Below are 15,713 nucleotides of genomic sequence, written 5' to 3'. Positions count from 1 at the left end.
TCTGGTTTGGGTTTTAGTGACGGCGAGGCTGGGATTCTCCTGCAGGACGGCGGGGTTTGATTCGCTCCTGCAGTCAGCCGTCAGCCTGGCTGGCGCCCTGTGTTCGGGGGCCGTCGTCCTGCGGCTGCGCGCGCTCCCGTTTTCTCCGCTTCCTGTTCCCTCAGCAGTTCCCTGGGGCTCCCCTCGGACTGCGCTGGGACCGCTTCTGCGCCGTCTCCGTCTCCAGCGCCGCCTGCTCCGGTGCGTTCTGTGCTTTTCTGCGGGAAATCAGACTCACGGAGACCCGGGTCCTTGTGCGGAAGCCCCTGAGGGCCCTGGAGGAAGCCGCACCTCTGTGGCTTTGGCTTCAGATCCTGTGCCACCGGTTATCCCTGTGTGGCCTTGGACGCATCACTTAACATCTCCGGGGCTGTTCCCACACGTGTGAAATGGGCTAGTGGTGGCATCTGCCTTTCAGTGCTGTTGTGATTCTTCCCCCCGCCGCCCCAGCGGAGTCTCCCTCTGTCGACCAGGCGGGAGTGCAGCTGCGTGATCTCAGCCCACTGTGGGCTCAGCCTCCTGGGCTCAGACAGTCCTCCCACTTCAGCCTCCTGAGTAGCTGGGATTACAGGTTTATATATATCATATATGTATAACATATATACACACACACATATAAATAATATGTACACACACACACACACACACACCCCTTTTTTTTTTTTTTTTTTGGTAGAAACAACATCTCACTATGTTGCCTCTCTCCTGTCTCCTCCCCTGCAGGGCATGGGGGCCACTCATGGGCTTTCTGCCTTCAGAAACAAAGCCCTGAACCCCCGTAAGGAGCTGCGTGGCCAGGCTCCGGCAACCCCCTCCCACTGCAGGGCCTTACTAGGGAGCCTTGGCTCCAGGACCCCTGCTCTGCTTCAGCCCAGCTGCCCCCACCGCAGGCTGGGACCACCCCACCCGAGGCCTTCCTGCCCTTGCGGTTCCTCTCTGCTTCCTTCTTACCTCCTTCAGTGAAGATTCGCTGTGATCTGAAGTTATCCTCAGTTTAGTAGTATTCTCGAAGGATATTTTCACTGAGTAGAAGGTTCTAGTTTAGAAGTTACTTTCTTTCACCACTCTGAAGATTTAAAACATATTTTTCCAGTGTCTTTGGCTTTACTTTTTTTTTTTCCAGCTACTTAGAGCTTTTAAGGTATTTGGTTTTTGGTCTTTGGTTTTAGCAGTTTTACTTTGATGTTTTGAAATGTGGTTTTCGTTTTCTTTTTGCCTCTTATAAGGCTTCTTGAATCTTTGGATTGACATTTTCTGGCTGTGTTTTGAAAAACTTTGGCCATTACTTCTTCAAACTTTGGCCATTACTTCTTGCTCCTTTTTCTGTCATCTCTCTTTGCGACTGGAATTGTCTTTTAGAGCTTTTCACTATATCCTTTCTGTCTGTCCTCTTTTGTTCTCTATTGTTCATCATTTTCTCTATATATTTCATTTTGAAAATGTTTTCCCGACTTATCTTTTAATTTCTCTTCAGCGATTGTCTTGCAGGTCAGGGAATCTTTCTTCATCTATGGAATTATTTTTGGATTGGTTTTAACTCCTATAATTCCATTTGGTTCCTTTTAATACTGTCCTATTCTCTGAGAAAATTTATGATATTACGTTTTATCTCTTTGAATGTAATTGTTTTAACGTCTGTGTCTTGTAACTTCATTAACTGGTGCCTATGTGGATGGGTTAATGTTGTCCGTTTTTGTTGGTTTTTTTGGTGTGTGTTTTTTTGGTTATTTTTGATTTGAGTTTTGAGCTTGGTATTGGAATGATGTGTAGTAATAATTCGAGTCCTGAATGATATTTTCTTTATAAAGAGGTGATGTATTTTTATTTCTGGCAGATGGTTAGAAGCGCCAGCAGTTCTGGACCTGATTTTAGGGACTGAGATGATTTAGACTGAGGCTTCGGCCCCTGCGAGGGCCAGCTTCCCACCTGACTGTCCTCCGAGGGCATCGCCTCTCCGAGTCAGCACTTTTCTCCGCTTCTCTGCAGCCCAATTGCCTTTTATGGAGTTGGCACCTGCCCCCGGTAAAAGTGGCTGCAAAAGTGGGACCCACCTCCTTGGGTTTTCTCGTCTGAGTCTGCTTTCCTGCCTTGTTAGGTTTCTTTCTTTTTTTATTGTTTTGTTTTGTTTATTTTTGCACCTTGTTAGGTTTCTAATGGCTTTCCACAGATTTGAAAAGAGTAGTGTCTACCCTTTCTAATTGTTCTCAGCAGGAGGATTGAGCTGAATCACCTAGGCCGCTGGAAGAGGAGGTGCCCGATATCAGTGGTTGGAAATGCCATGTTTGTCACATGTGACCTTATGGCCGGTGTCTCGCAGGATGAGACAGGCAGTGCCTCTTTCATTTTGCTGATGAGCTGCCTAAGCCCCTGTGTGCCTGTGGTGGCAGCAAGGTCACACTTTCCTTCCTGAGTGCCTCCCACGCCTGCTGTGTAAGAGCTCAGGGCTTTCTTTCCCAGGGAAGTGAGTCCTGCTGTGGCCCACCAGCTCAAGAAGGAGACTCTCATCCACCGGCAGGCCCGGCGCTCAGATCTCGTGGTTTCTGTGGCCGCGCAGTGGCTCACGACTGTCTCCCGAGTCTGATTGTCCTCAGCTGTGCTCAGGCGCTGGCTGGGCCGGACCGCTGCACAAATACCCTTGCTGTGTGTACATTTTAACTTCGACGCCTACACTCAGCCCTCATTCCCCAGGCACAGTGGCCAGGCGTTGGGGGTGTTTGCATCAGCCTTATGAACCACGGGAGCCAGCACTCCCGCCACAAACTGTGGACCTGCTCCCCTCTTTATTCATAGCAAGTCTCTGTAATTGCCGTTAAATGCCCCATTTTATAAGGCATTTTGTGTTCCCTTTACTGTCCTAAAATGAAGTTCATAGATGAGATAACCTACCTACTTCCATAGTTTTTTAAAAACATGTAATATCCAAACTAATATGAAGAAGACATAAAATGGAAGTAACTTACATACTGAAGTACAAATTGTATTGTGCAGGCTCAGGCACAACACCAGAAAACGAAATTCAGGCACTTGCCCCCTACAAACAAGTCCTGTGACAGACAGCCAAGACTGCAAGCTGATGAGGCGTTGTGATTCAGATGCTGTCAGCAGGCTTCCCTGTGCTTTTCCTAAGGCAGTTGCGTCGCTGAAATAGAATGAAGTACAGCTTTCTCGCCATGCAGAGCGGTGTCACGGCAGTTGCATTCCTGAAAATCCACTGGATATTGAAACGATGCAGATGAAAATAGGACTTATTTGTAAGCTGGAGTTAGGTTCTGGGCTCAGGAAAACAGGTCTTTTCTCCTGCCCGAGTGAGCAGTGTCCATTTGGAAGTTATGCAGGTCAGCGGGTGATGTGCTGACATAACGAGGTTCGAGGGTGGTGCATCTCACACGCGCGTGGACACCCCGTCGTCACGCTCAGGAACGCTGTGTGGCGCCGGCTGGTGCCGTCGTCACGCTCAGGAGCGCTGTGTGGCGCCGGCCGGTGCCGTCGTCACGCTCAGGAACGTTGTGTGGCGCCGGCCGGTGCCGTCGTCACGCTCTGGAGCGCTGTGTGGCCCTGGCTGGTGCCGTCATCACGCTCAGGAGCGCTGTGTGGCGCTGGCTGGTGCCATTCCTGGCTCCTGTCGTCTGGCTGCCAGTGGCTCTGCCTTTTTTATGGTGACTGGAAATACCCCACAGATTTCAGAATACCTCTTGGGGTGGTAGAAAGATTCCCCTGAGAATCTCCCTTTAGAAACATGTTCACAGAGGAGAACCACGAAATGGCCCCTTTGTGTCTAGTTTCTCTTTTTTTCTAGTTTCATCCATTATCAGAATAATTTTTCTCCGTTTTTTTCTTTTTTCTTTCCTTTTTTAAATAGAGATGGCATCTTGCTAGTTGCCCAGGTTGGCCTTAAACTCCTAGGCTTAAGTGATCCTCCCGCTTCAGCCTCTGAAGTAGCTGGGACTACAGGTGCACACCATTGTGCCCTGCTTAAAAATGATCTTTCTAGGCTGGATGCAGTGGCTCACGCCTGTAATCCCAGCACTTTGGGAGGCCGAGGCGGGTGGATCACGAAGTCAGGAGTTTGAGACCAGCCTGGTCCATATGGTGAAACCCCAACTCTACTAAAAATACAAAAATTAGCCGGGTGTGGTGGTGGGGGCCTGTAATCCCAGCTACTTGGGAGGCTGAGGCAAGAGAATTGCTTGAACCCAGGAGGCAGAAGTTGCAATGAGCCGAGATTGTGCCACTGCACTCCAGCCTGGGTGACAAGAGCAAGACTCCGTCTCAAAAAAAAAAAAAAAAAAACCTCTAATGCATCTTTGCTGATGTCTTTTTTTGCTCAGAAACCTTCAGTGCTGACTGGTGCCCTCAGTAAAAGCCCCAAAGTCAGGCGGGCCTGCACACTCCTGCCCGGGCAGCCTACAGTCGGCCTCCTCCCACGCCAGTCACTTCAGCCCACTGTCCTCCTGCTCTGTGCTGCAGACCCTTCTCCTGCCTGGGGTAGAAGCCGCCAGTCTCTCCACTCCCAGGTCAGATGTCCCCTCCTGCGGGACAGCTGCAGTAGACGCCTCTTCTCCTGGCTGCCCATGGCGTTTTGTGAAACCTGTCTCGTCCGTTGTTAGTTTCTGCCTGGCATTGGCGCTTCCTGGGTTTGTCTTATCTTTTTTTTTTTTTTTTTTTTTACCAAGTTATTAGATCCCTGGTGATCTTCTTAGCCTCCTCGCATGACATGAGCCTTCACACACGTAGGGCACTCGGTAGGTATTACTGGTGCGTGACCTCTCACCTCTGGACGTCACTCAGTCTCTGATCTGGTTCTGAAACCCTGGAGGATCCAGGCTGCATCTGATGACCACAGCTGAGCGTGGAAAGAAGACTTAGCACGCGCTGGTGTGCAGTGGGTACTCAGGGCACCCTGCGTGTGCTCAACTGAGGGGGTGCCAGGAGGAGAATGGGCATCTCTGAAAGCTTTCATTTTTGGCCAAGTTGTCTATGGTGGAAACGTTTGCCATTTCCCCGGCTGACGCGTGTGAGATTGAGTGAGAGAGGCAAGTGCAGGACTCTGTGAAACGACAGCAGGGCTCCAGAGACAGGGTAGGGGCCTTCCTGTCTCAGCAACTTCTGGCCAGAGGAGAGGGAAACCCCCTTCAGGTCACTTCAGCCACCGGACTGGCAGACGTGAGTGTGTGGCATGGAGCAGACATCCTGCCACCCTCCTGGGCTCTGGGGCAGCCAGGTGTGAAAGCAGAGGCTGCCGTGACGCCCTGGGGTGGCCTTAGGTCTCAGCACCGCCCTGGAGTGTTGGCCCCTGCTCTGCCAGCCTCCCTCCATGTCAGGAGGCCGGCCCCTGCCTCCGTCGCCCTCTGCTTGCAGCCCTGAGTGTCTGAGAAGCCAGCCCAGGGCAGCCGGCCCAGCAGCACTGAAGTGGTGGCTGTGATTCTTCGGGCGTCTTGGGGAGACAGCTGATAGCACCAGAGAAGAGCACACACACAGGAGACTTTGTTGAGATCATTGTTATGTCTCCGTTTTCCTTTCCCAGGTCTAGGTGTTAGCAGTGGATTTAGGCAGCCGTTTCATTCATTGGTGTAGACCAGCAAGTCTCAAACTTGTGTCACCTGGAGGGTTTGCTAACTCAGCTTGCTGGGCCACTGCCGCCACCTCAATTTCTGAATAGGTCCAGGGTGGGGCCCGGGGATTTGTGTTTCTACTAAGGTCCTACCTGATACATATGAAAGCTGCTGTCTAGGAACCCATCTTGAGAACCACTGGTATAAGTGGTAGTTTTTCTTACAGAAAAAAAGTGAATATTTACTAAGGATACTGTTTCACTTAAATTCATTGGATATCATTTATGTTGGATGTTATAGCTCAGATGCTGTATTTTATTTTTTTATTTTAAATTTTTATAGAAATAAAAGAAGAGCTTGAAGATCTGAACAAAGAAATCAAGAAAACTGCAAATAAAATTCGAGCCAAGTTAAAGGGTAAGTTTGAAGTTTTATGTTTAATTGGGAGTGTGGGTTTTTGTTATTTTATTCTTTATTGGTTTTTGTTATTTTACATTTTTAAAAATTAAAATTGTGACTGCTTTAAAATAAATTATTTGTATGTAATTCAGAGTACTAATTCATGTTGAAAAAGGTTGTGTGTTTGCTTATAAACTGTTACTGTTACATTTTTTATGACATTTCAGGCTAAGTTGCAGATGTTTGGGAGGGTGAATGGCCAAGCTCTTCTTGAATGGACCCTTTAATTGCTCATTTCTTTCAAACTCAGTGGAATTTATTTGATGATGTTTGGCATTCCGCTTTAGCAGCAGTAGTTTTTTGGAAGGCTTATAGCTTTTACCTGGGACTTAAACAGAGGTTGCTTTTTCTTGATTTGGTAGAAGAACACATTGTATTTGATTTTTGCAGAATGGCATCAAGATCAAAAACAATCTCTGTGCAGATGATAAAATACTTTTATTACGGCAGGTTTCAGATGTGTGCAGAAGCAGAGGAGGCGACCACAAGCCAACGCCCCCAGCTCCACACTTCTCCATGAGCTCCCACCCCAACCCGCTCCCAGAGTATTCTGAAGCCCACCCCAGGCATCTGAGATTTCATCAGTGTGTATTTCAAAAACCGAAGCTTCCCCCAGAGCACAACCACCATCATATCTAAACCCAAATTCATTATAATTACTTGATAGTACAAAATATCCAGGCAGAGATTCTGCTTCCCCAGTGGTCTTATGATTTTTTTTTTTTTAAAAACAGTTCGCTTGAATTGAGTCCCAAGTAAGGACCAAACTCTGGCTTTTAAAAATGAGAGTCTCTCTTCATCATTTTTCTCTCTGGCACTTTTTCCTTTGGTTGGTGAAACCAGGTCATTTGTCCTACAGAATCTGCCACGCTGCAGATTTTGCTGATTTTCCCCCTGCAGCGTGTTTAATAGGCTCTGCCGTCCTCTGACTTTGCTGGAGGTTGGTAGTTAAATTCTCTAAGCTTTATCTGATTCAGGTGTTTTTTGTGGGTTTTTAAAATGTAAAGATGCAGCATCTGATTACAGATTTTATGTCCTCATGGTTATGTTAAGACGTTAGTGGTGATATTAACATTTTTTCTTGGCTCTAAGTAAGTTCAGTAACATTTTAAATAAGATATAACTTTCTTTTCTATTCTGTGATATTGTCAAAAATGGATGATTGTTTCCAAGATCCATAATTCATTAGCAGTTACAAGCAGTAATATCTTGATTTTTTTTTTTTTTGAGATGGAGTCTCTGTCACCCAGGTTGGAGTGCAATGGCATGATCTTGGCTCACTGCAACCTCCACCTCCTGGGCTCAAGTGACTCTTCTGCTTCAACCTCCTGAGTAGCTGGGACTACAGGTGCCCTCCACCACACCTGGCTAATTTTTGTATTTTTAGTAGAGACAGGGTTTCGCCATGCTGGCCAGGCTGGTCTCAAACTCCTGACCTCAAATGATCCGCCCGTCTCAGCCTCCCAAAGTGCTGGGATTACAAGCATGAATATCCTGATTTTATTATTCCTTCTTTGTTTAGTTGCTGGAATAGTTATTTAAAAAGAAACCTTTCTCCTTCAACTCCTGAATTGGATAAAGTTTGGAGAATCTATCAGCCCACAGTAAATACAGAGGACAGCAGAGCCTGTTGAACGTGTTGCCCTGCAACAGCAGGGTGAAATCAGCAAAGTGTGCAGCGGGGCAGGTTCTGTGGGACAAGTGACCTGGCTTCTCCAACCAAGGGAGCCAAAGCGCATTCTGGGTCACAGATCATGGAGGACAGAGAGGATCAGCGTTGGACTCTCTCTCTCTCTGGTGTAATTTTCATAGGTCAGTTCCCTGGAGTCCTCCAGAGATGACCAGGGAGAGTCTCTGTTGCTGCTTCTCGTCCATCATTGTGAACAATGGATTTAAACACATCTGATGTTTTCATTGTTGCGTTCTCCTCAATGCTCAGATGGTCCCTTTGGCTAGTAAGGTGGACTCTTGAGTCCTTTTGGTAGGCCCCTCATTGTCTGTGACAGGCTTTCCACTTTTTGCTGTGACAAAAGGACCCATGCTCATTTCACCCCTTTCCTTTCCTGGGCCTGGGATCAGCCATTTCCCCAGGGAGCCCCGCTGCTGTGTCTGAAGAATGTTATCTAGACACCGAGGTCGGCATACTGGGGAATGTATTGCCATACATGACGATGACCTGACCATTGTTTCCTGGGCTTTTGCAGTGGATTGGACTAAGATTTTTTAAAAAGATAAAATGAATCATGATTTGTTACTGAGACTCCAGATTAAGAATAAAGGAAGGACTAAAAAAATTTTTTTGAAATCATTTTTACTTAATACAGGCGATATTACATCTTTATCTCCTTTCAACTATGCCCCAAATTCTGGTTCTCACTGACACTTACATAATTATTCACTTGCTATTCATAGTACACACAACAACAGACCCAAAATAATTATGCCAGCATCTACTGTCAAGAGTATGATTACTTAAAAGTTTATTTATTTATTTTTTTTTTCATTCTTTTTGTCTATAGGTGTATCCCACTGGGCGATATAATCAGATTACTTTTTGTTGTTGTTGTTATTGTTTGACCTGAGGTCTTGCTGTGCTGGCCAGGCTGTAGTGCAGTGACTGTTCACCCGTGTGATCATGGTGCACTACAGCCTCAAACTCCTAGGCTCAAGTGATCCCCCCAGCAGTTGTGACTACAGGCACACGCCACTGTGTCCAGCTACAAATTACTGGATTTTAAAGTTACTTTGAATGGTTTTTCCTCTGTGTGTTTATTTATTTTTTTGAGATGGAGATTCGCTCTTGTCCCCTAGGCTGGAGTGCAATGGCGCGATCTCGGCTCACTGCAACCTCCGCCTCCTGAGTTCAAGCAATTCTCCTGCCTCAGCCTCCCTAGTAGCTCTGATTACAGGCACCTGCCACCGTGCCTGGCTAATTTTTGTATTTGTAGTGCAGACAGGGTTTCACCATGTTGGCCATGCTGGTCTCAAACTCTTGACCTGAAGTGATCTGCCTGCCTTAGCCTCCCAAAGTGCTAGGATTACAGGTGTGAGCCACCGCACCCGGCTCCTCTGTGTGTTTATATCATTAACTTGACTTACTGTTAGTTTTGTTTTATTTTTTCCTTTGAAGTTTAGGGATTAATGCTTTTAAAATTTAATTTTGCATTATAGTTTTGTGAAGTATTTATATTATTCTGAAGTCAAATTTATAAAACATATTCAGAGTCTAACTTCTTTCTTTGTGCCCCCTTGTTTCTCCTTTCCCTTTAGCAGTGCCCAGTTTTAAAATTTGTTGATTATGTTTCCATTTTTTTGGATGAGTAAATATGTATTTGTATATATGTGTGTATATATATATCTGTGTGTATCTGGGTATATATATGTGCATATATGTGTATATATGTGTATCTGTGTATATATGTGTGCATATATGTATATATACATCTGTGTGTATCTGTGTATATGTGTGCATATATGTGTATATATCTGTGCATATATGTGTGCATATATGTATATATTTCTGTATGTGTATATATGTGTGCATACATGTGTATATCTGTGTGTATCTGTATATATGTGTGCATATATATATCTGTGTGTATCTGTATATACATGTGCATATATGTATATATCTGTATCTGTGTATTGCATACATGTGTATATATATCTGTGTGTATCTGTATATATGTGTGCATATATATCTGTGTGTATCTGTATATATGTGTGCATATATATATCTGTGTGTATCTGTATATACATGTGCATATATGTATATATCTGTATCTGTGTATATATGTGTGCATACATGTGTATATATATCTGTGTGTATCTGTATATATGTGTGCATATATATCTGTGTGTATCTGTGTATATATGTGTGCATATATGTGTATCTGTGTGTATTGTGCATATATGTATATATCTGTATCTGTGTATATATGTGTGCATACATGTGTATATATATCTGTGTGTATCTGTATATATGTGTGCATATATATCTGTGTGTATCTGTGTATATATGTGTGCATATATGTGTATCTGTGTGTATCTGTGCATATATGGGTATATATATCTGTGTATATATGTGTATATATGTGTGCATATATGTGTATATATACCTGTGTGTATCTGTATATATGTGTGCATATATGTGTATATATATCTGTGTGTATCTGTGTATATATGTGTGCATATATGTGTATATGTCTCTCTGTGTATCTGTGTCTATATGTGTGCATATATGTATATATATATTTGTGTATCTGTGTATATATGTGTGCATATATGTATATATATATATCTGTGTATATATGTGTGCATATATGTATATATATATCTGTGTATATATGTGTGCATATATGTATATATGTATCTGTGTGTATCTGTGTATATATGTGTGCATATATGTGTATATATATCTGTGTGTATCTACATATACATGCTTCTCAAGAGCAGTAATAATTTCCTCTTGATGGGGTTGGGCGCAGTAGCTCACACCTGTAATGCCAGCACTTTGGGATGCTAAGGCAGGTGGATCACTTGAGCTCATGAGTTCGAGACCAGCCTGGGCAACATGGCAAAATCCTGTCTGTACAAAAAATACAAAAATTAGCTTGATGTGGTGGCACACGCCTGTAATCCTAGCTACTCAGGAGGCTGAGGTTGCAGTGAGCCGAGATTGTGCCCCTGCACTGCAGCCCGGGTGATAGAGCCAGACCTTGTCTCAAAAAACAATTTCCTATTGAGGGATTGTCTCTTTAGTAGATTTGCTTTAAAAGGTCGCTTGTTCATTAGCTTCAGTTTTATAAAGGTACTTGAAAGATAAGAAATAAAAGGAATTTGAAGTTAGACTTGAAACATTGTCATTTTTAAATTTGGAAAGTAATTATTTCCTATTTGTTCCTAGCTATTGAACAAAGTTTTGATCAGGATGAGAGTGGGAGCCGGACTTCAGTGGATCTTCGGATACGAAGAACCCAGGTTTGGTATCAGCCTCATTTAGATTGAAGTAATGCCGCAGAATAAGTGTTTTTACTTTCTTCTTGCAGACTCTGAATAATTTCATCTTTACTGTCATGCTTATCCTCACAGTATTTCTGCACAAAAATAATACAGTATTATAAAACAGAAGTATCTGAGACAGAGGTTTATTTTGCCAAAGCTGAGGACACACTTGGAAAAAAGAAATACAAATTAGGGTAGGATCTGTGGTTTGTGCCTTTCCCGAAGAGGGTTTTGAGGACTTTGATATTTAAAGGGGAAAGAGCAGGCAGGAGAGGAAGGAGGAAAGGGGGAAAAAAAAGAGGAAAAGCGGGGGTAGGCAGCGAGGTGGCCACGCTGTTGTGAGGCTTTGGTCAGTGCTCACTGCGTTCACATTTCACATGTGGGAAGAGAGGAGTGGGGGTTGATTCTGCACTCCTCCCATGCCTCCTACCTGGGCCAGTGTGAGCCTGAGTTGAGGGAGGAGCTATCCATGCATTTCTCAGGGTGGGCCGAGGGTGACTTGTAGTCTTGTCTTTGTCCTGTACCAGTGAAGATAAGCGGCTGACGGACATTGTCAGGGTGAGATTCAGCAGAACTCTGTTTTAGAGTTAGTTTTTGGGGGGATATGGATTCTGAAAGAGTCTGGGACCCACGAGGAATTTCCTTGTGAACACTTTGTGCGGGAGGCCGCTGGGGAGGTGTGCGGCCTTCTGTCCCTGCAGCCATCTGTTTGGGAAGAGGAGGGAGGGCAGTGTTTTGTATGACTTAGTTCCCAAGCTTAACTGTCCCTTTGGGGTAGTGAGTGTGAGGTCCTGCGATTTTATTTTCCTTTCACAGTATTTGTAGAACATCTCTTTATTGTGAAGAAAAATCTATTCAATCTATCAACAGAGTTCTATTCCGAAGAGCAGGGATTATCCCAATGATTTGAGTGTTTGTGGTCAGGCCGCCACGTTTCAGTGGTTTGTGGTGCAGCCCAGAGGAAGACAGAGCCCTGAGGCCTCGTGGGCACGAGGCGATGAAGCACGTGGACTCTGGGGTCCGCCTGCCTGGATCCCAGCGGTGATCCATGTTTATCAGAAAAGCCTGTGACCTTGGGCTAATGACCTCAAAGTCATGGTTTTCTTTAAGAGGGATGTGACTGGCATAATAGGGCTCTTGTGAAAATTAGGTAAGATGATGATGCAAAGTTCTTAGCACAGACGCTATCATGGGGACTTTGCCGCTGTCATTTTCCATTTGCAGGAACAGAAGAACATGTAGTTTGAGTTTCCAAAATGCATGTCTTGCATGTCACTTTCAGTGGAAGGCATGGCCCTCAGATACGAATGTAGTTTTCCTGTGTTGTTAGCATTCGGTGCTGTCTCGGAAGTTTGTGGAAGCCATGGCGGAGTACAATGAGGCACAGACTCTGTTTCGGGAGCGGAGCAAGGGCCGCATCCAGCGCCAGCTGGAGATAAGTGAGTAATGGAGACTCCGTCTTTGTTAAAATCATGTTTTTCTCCCTTAGGGTCTCACTTCAAATGACTTTAACTTCAGAAAAGGAACTCCATGTCTATTTTCACCAATACTGTAAAACCCAAAGACCACTTGTAGCTTCCTGTGCTGTGAGCTGGGCAAACCTGTTCTTCAGGAAGTCCTAAGCGGTGGGGTTTACCTTGCTCGTTGCCATTCCTTTTAGAGTTTCAGGGAGATTGGGAGAGTGTTCAATCATTTCCTCTTGGAGTGTTTCTGTGTCCTCAGTCCCATCCTGCCCTGGTTCGGGGGCATCTTCGTGGCTCCCCACAGCTCTCCTTGTCCGTGAGCAGAGGCGGCAGCCCTACTGCCCCAGACTCTTTTCAAGGGTGTCTGTGGGGACCATCGGCCATGGCAGTGGACATGGCGCCTTCTTCGGGGACAGACGGGTCTGTTTCGGGGATAAAGGTTGGTCAGGTTTGCAGACTCCCCATTGTGAAAGATTGGGGTTCCCAAGCTCAGGTCCTTCAGACACACAGACCCACTGTGAGGATGTCCCACTGTGGCTGCTCTCCCTCTCCCCATGAGACTGGGGGCTGTGGACAGCTGCTCATGAGCCTCAGGTTGCCTGCTGTGCTGTGAATAGGAAAGCCCTTTGTCCGTGACCTGGGGCCTTGGACCTTCTGCCGGCCTCCACGGAGTCCTGGCAGGCCAGCCTGTCAGCTCGCAGGTCAGATGAAGCCTCAGGCCCATCCCGGCTCCCAATGCTGCACGTCCCCCTCGGAGAATGTTGTCATACACCCGCCAGGCTGCGGGCTGCTTGACCTTGTCCCCAGCTCAGGGAGGCTCCTCATGTTTTAGATGCTCTTTTCCAGTGTGTTTGGTTTTGGTCAGTTTCTCTTCCTTGTGTGATGTGCCTTTAACCTCCTCCAGTGTATGTTTCATCTGAGACGCCGTGGTTTCTGCTGCTAGTTCTGCTGGGTGTTTTCCGTGGCTCCTGTGTTGCTCCCCACTGTACACCTGGGACGCACTTGCAGTAACTTGTCACCTCTTTGTCTGCCAACTCCAGTGTCCTGTCTGCTCTGGTTAGTTGATTTCCTTCCTTTCTGTGGCTTGTGTTTTCCTGCTTCTTTGCAAGCCTGGTAAATTTCGAGTGTGTGCCAGACATTGTGAATGTTACTTTGTTGGGTGGTGGGTATTTCTGTATTTTGAGTGTTTTTGTAAATCTCCTTGGCCTTTGTTTTAGAATGTAGTTAAATCACATGAGCATGGTTTATCCTTTGGGATCTTGTGTTTAAAGGAAGCAGAGCAGCTTTATTTGCAGGCCTGTCATTCGTTACTCCTGACGCAAGACCCTTCTGAGTACCTGCTCTGATGGCTGTGAACCTCATGGCACCCTCATCTGCCTGGCAGCGTGTTCCCTCTGGCATGCCAGTCAGCCCTCCAGTGAGCATGCGGGGTCTGTGCAGCTCGCTGTCTGCATCTCTCTCATCTCTCGTACTCCATCTTGCAAATCCGGTTGCCTTGGTCTCCCCTGAGCTCTGTGCCTTTGCCTGAGGACCTCCCCTGGGCTCCCCTGGGCCCTGTCTGCTCTGTGGCCTACACGAGAATTCCACCTGGGGGCAGCGGCAGGCTCGCCTGGCTTGTTTCCATCTGTGGGGAATCTGTGTGTGGCCTGACGCTCAGGGTCTTGAAATCATTGTTTTGTAGATTTTGGTGGGTTTGTTGTTGTTATTTCAAGTGGCAGGGAAAAGACGGTCCCTGTTGCTCCATCCTGGCAGAAATGCTCCATCATGATGTCGACTGGACTGCTTTTCCGTGAAAAGTTTTTACAAACCGCTTTGACTTCAGGGATCTGTTAGTCCTTTTTAAAGTGAAAGTCATCATTACAGGCAGCTGGTCGCACTGTGAGGATTTGCGCTCTGGGACTCTGTGGTGAGCACTTCCTAGCACAGTGTCCCCCAGCCTGGGGTTGAAGGCCCCGCGCCGTCTCTCCTGCAGGTCCATCCTGTCTTCACTCCCCGTGAATCCCGTAGCGTGATCAGATCACCTGTCTCTTCTCTCTTTCCCACATTATTCTATCTTAGCCCACAGAATTTCATTTTGAGTTTCTTCTCTTGCAATCGTGCTCTGTCGAATGCAGTACTGTTTGTGAACGTGTCTTATAAGCAATGAAGTATCATATACATGGTGGGAGTTTTTTTTAGTAATTCTTTTAAGTCTGTTAAATTCTAAACCCTCCATGTGGCTATTCCGAAGTGAGCAGATCTGTGCAAACTCACCCCCAAAGGCTGAGCGAGCAGAGAGGCCAAAGAAAGAGGCTAACAAATCCGGTTTCTCGGAAGGAAACACTGAATAGGGACGTAGGAACACAAACCCCCAAGAGACAGAGACGGTGGATCCCCACAGCCGCCTGCCCTCCAGAAAGCGTTCTTTATAAAGCAGCCTTTCAGGTTAGAGCGCGTGCAGCCAGCCCTGTCTTCAGACTTGCTTGACGAGACTTGCGACCACTGGTCAGGCTGGATGAGCATCTTGATGAGAGGTTGCCTGCGCCACAGGCATTGTCTTCAGACCTCGTTGCAGAACAGCTTGGCATGCACGAGTCAAACATCGGCCGTCACGGCAGTTTTCCTTCAGGATGGCGTCACTCTGCCCACACAGCGGGATGTCCTCCTGCAGTGGTCTTCTCCAAATCCTTGCACCTAGAACCATTTTTTCCCCTTTTTTTCTTCCTTCAGTCAGCCCTGTCGTTAGGCAGGCTTCTTACCTTGTATCACAGGATCTCTTTCCCTGTGCTGTGTGCTTTATTTCTTCAAATGGCAAGTGAGTTTCTTCTTGTACCAGGGCACGTTAGACAGGCCCACAGTGCTTTCTCTGGAATGGTTGGGGCTGTGTGTGTTTCAGAGTTCAGAACGGTTCAGGTTTTAGGAAGGTAGTACGATGTATAAGAGGTGTATTATGTACTCCCCAGGTGGAGTCTAGGACGGCAGCCTGTAATCAGGCACATTCACAGAGCTCTCCAGAGAAAGGTGAGTATTCACAGTAAGTGGGATGAGTTAAGATTATAAATAGCCATGACTCAGTTTAGGTCAGATTTTGCCGCTCATTGAATATTGACATCAAGCTTAAGAGAAAACCCAGGTTTCATAATGTTTTGGATTTCAGCATTCCGGATAAGGAATTAGGAACGTACGCTGCATTTCACATGCCATAACCCCAGGCTGT

The 15,713-nt window shown here is 46.1% G+C and overlaps 1 protein-coding gene across 1 annotated transcript in view; it reads left to right on the top strand.

The window, feature by feature from the left end:
* The window catches only part of STX2 (syntaxin 2), a 45,969-nt gene that overhangs the window by 8,258 nt on the left and 21,998 nt on the right, over nucleotides 1-15,713 (top strand). The window contains exons 3-5 of the mRNA XM_011981946.1: nucleotides 5,934-6,008; nucleotides 10,957-11,030; nucleotides 12,385-12,493. Coding sequence (XP_011837336.1) covers nucleotides 5,934-6,008; nucleotides 10,957-11,030; nucleotides 12,385-12,493 — 258 coding nt within the window. The remainder of the gene's footprint in view (nucleotides 1-5,933; nucleotides 6,009-10,956; nucleotides 11,031-12,384; nucleotides 12,494-15,713) is intronic.

The sequence above is a fragment of the Mandrillus leucophaeus genome, unplaced genomic scaffold (assembly GCF_000951045.1).
Source record: "Mandrillus leucophaeus isolate KB7577 unplaced genomic scaffold, Mleu.le_1.0 Scaffold232, whole genome shotgun sequence".
Classification (NCBI taxonomy): Eukaryota; Metazoa; Chordata; class Mammalia; order Primates; family Cercopithecidae; genus Mandrillus; species Mandrillus leucophaeus.
Note: the sequence above shows the minus strand (reverse complement) of the source record. Positions and strands in the feature narration are given on the sequence as shown.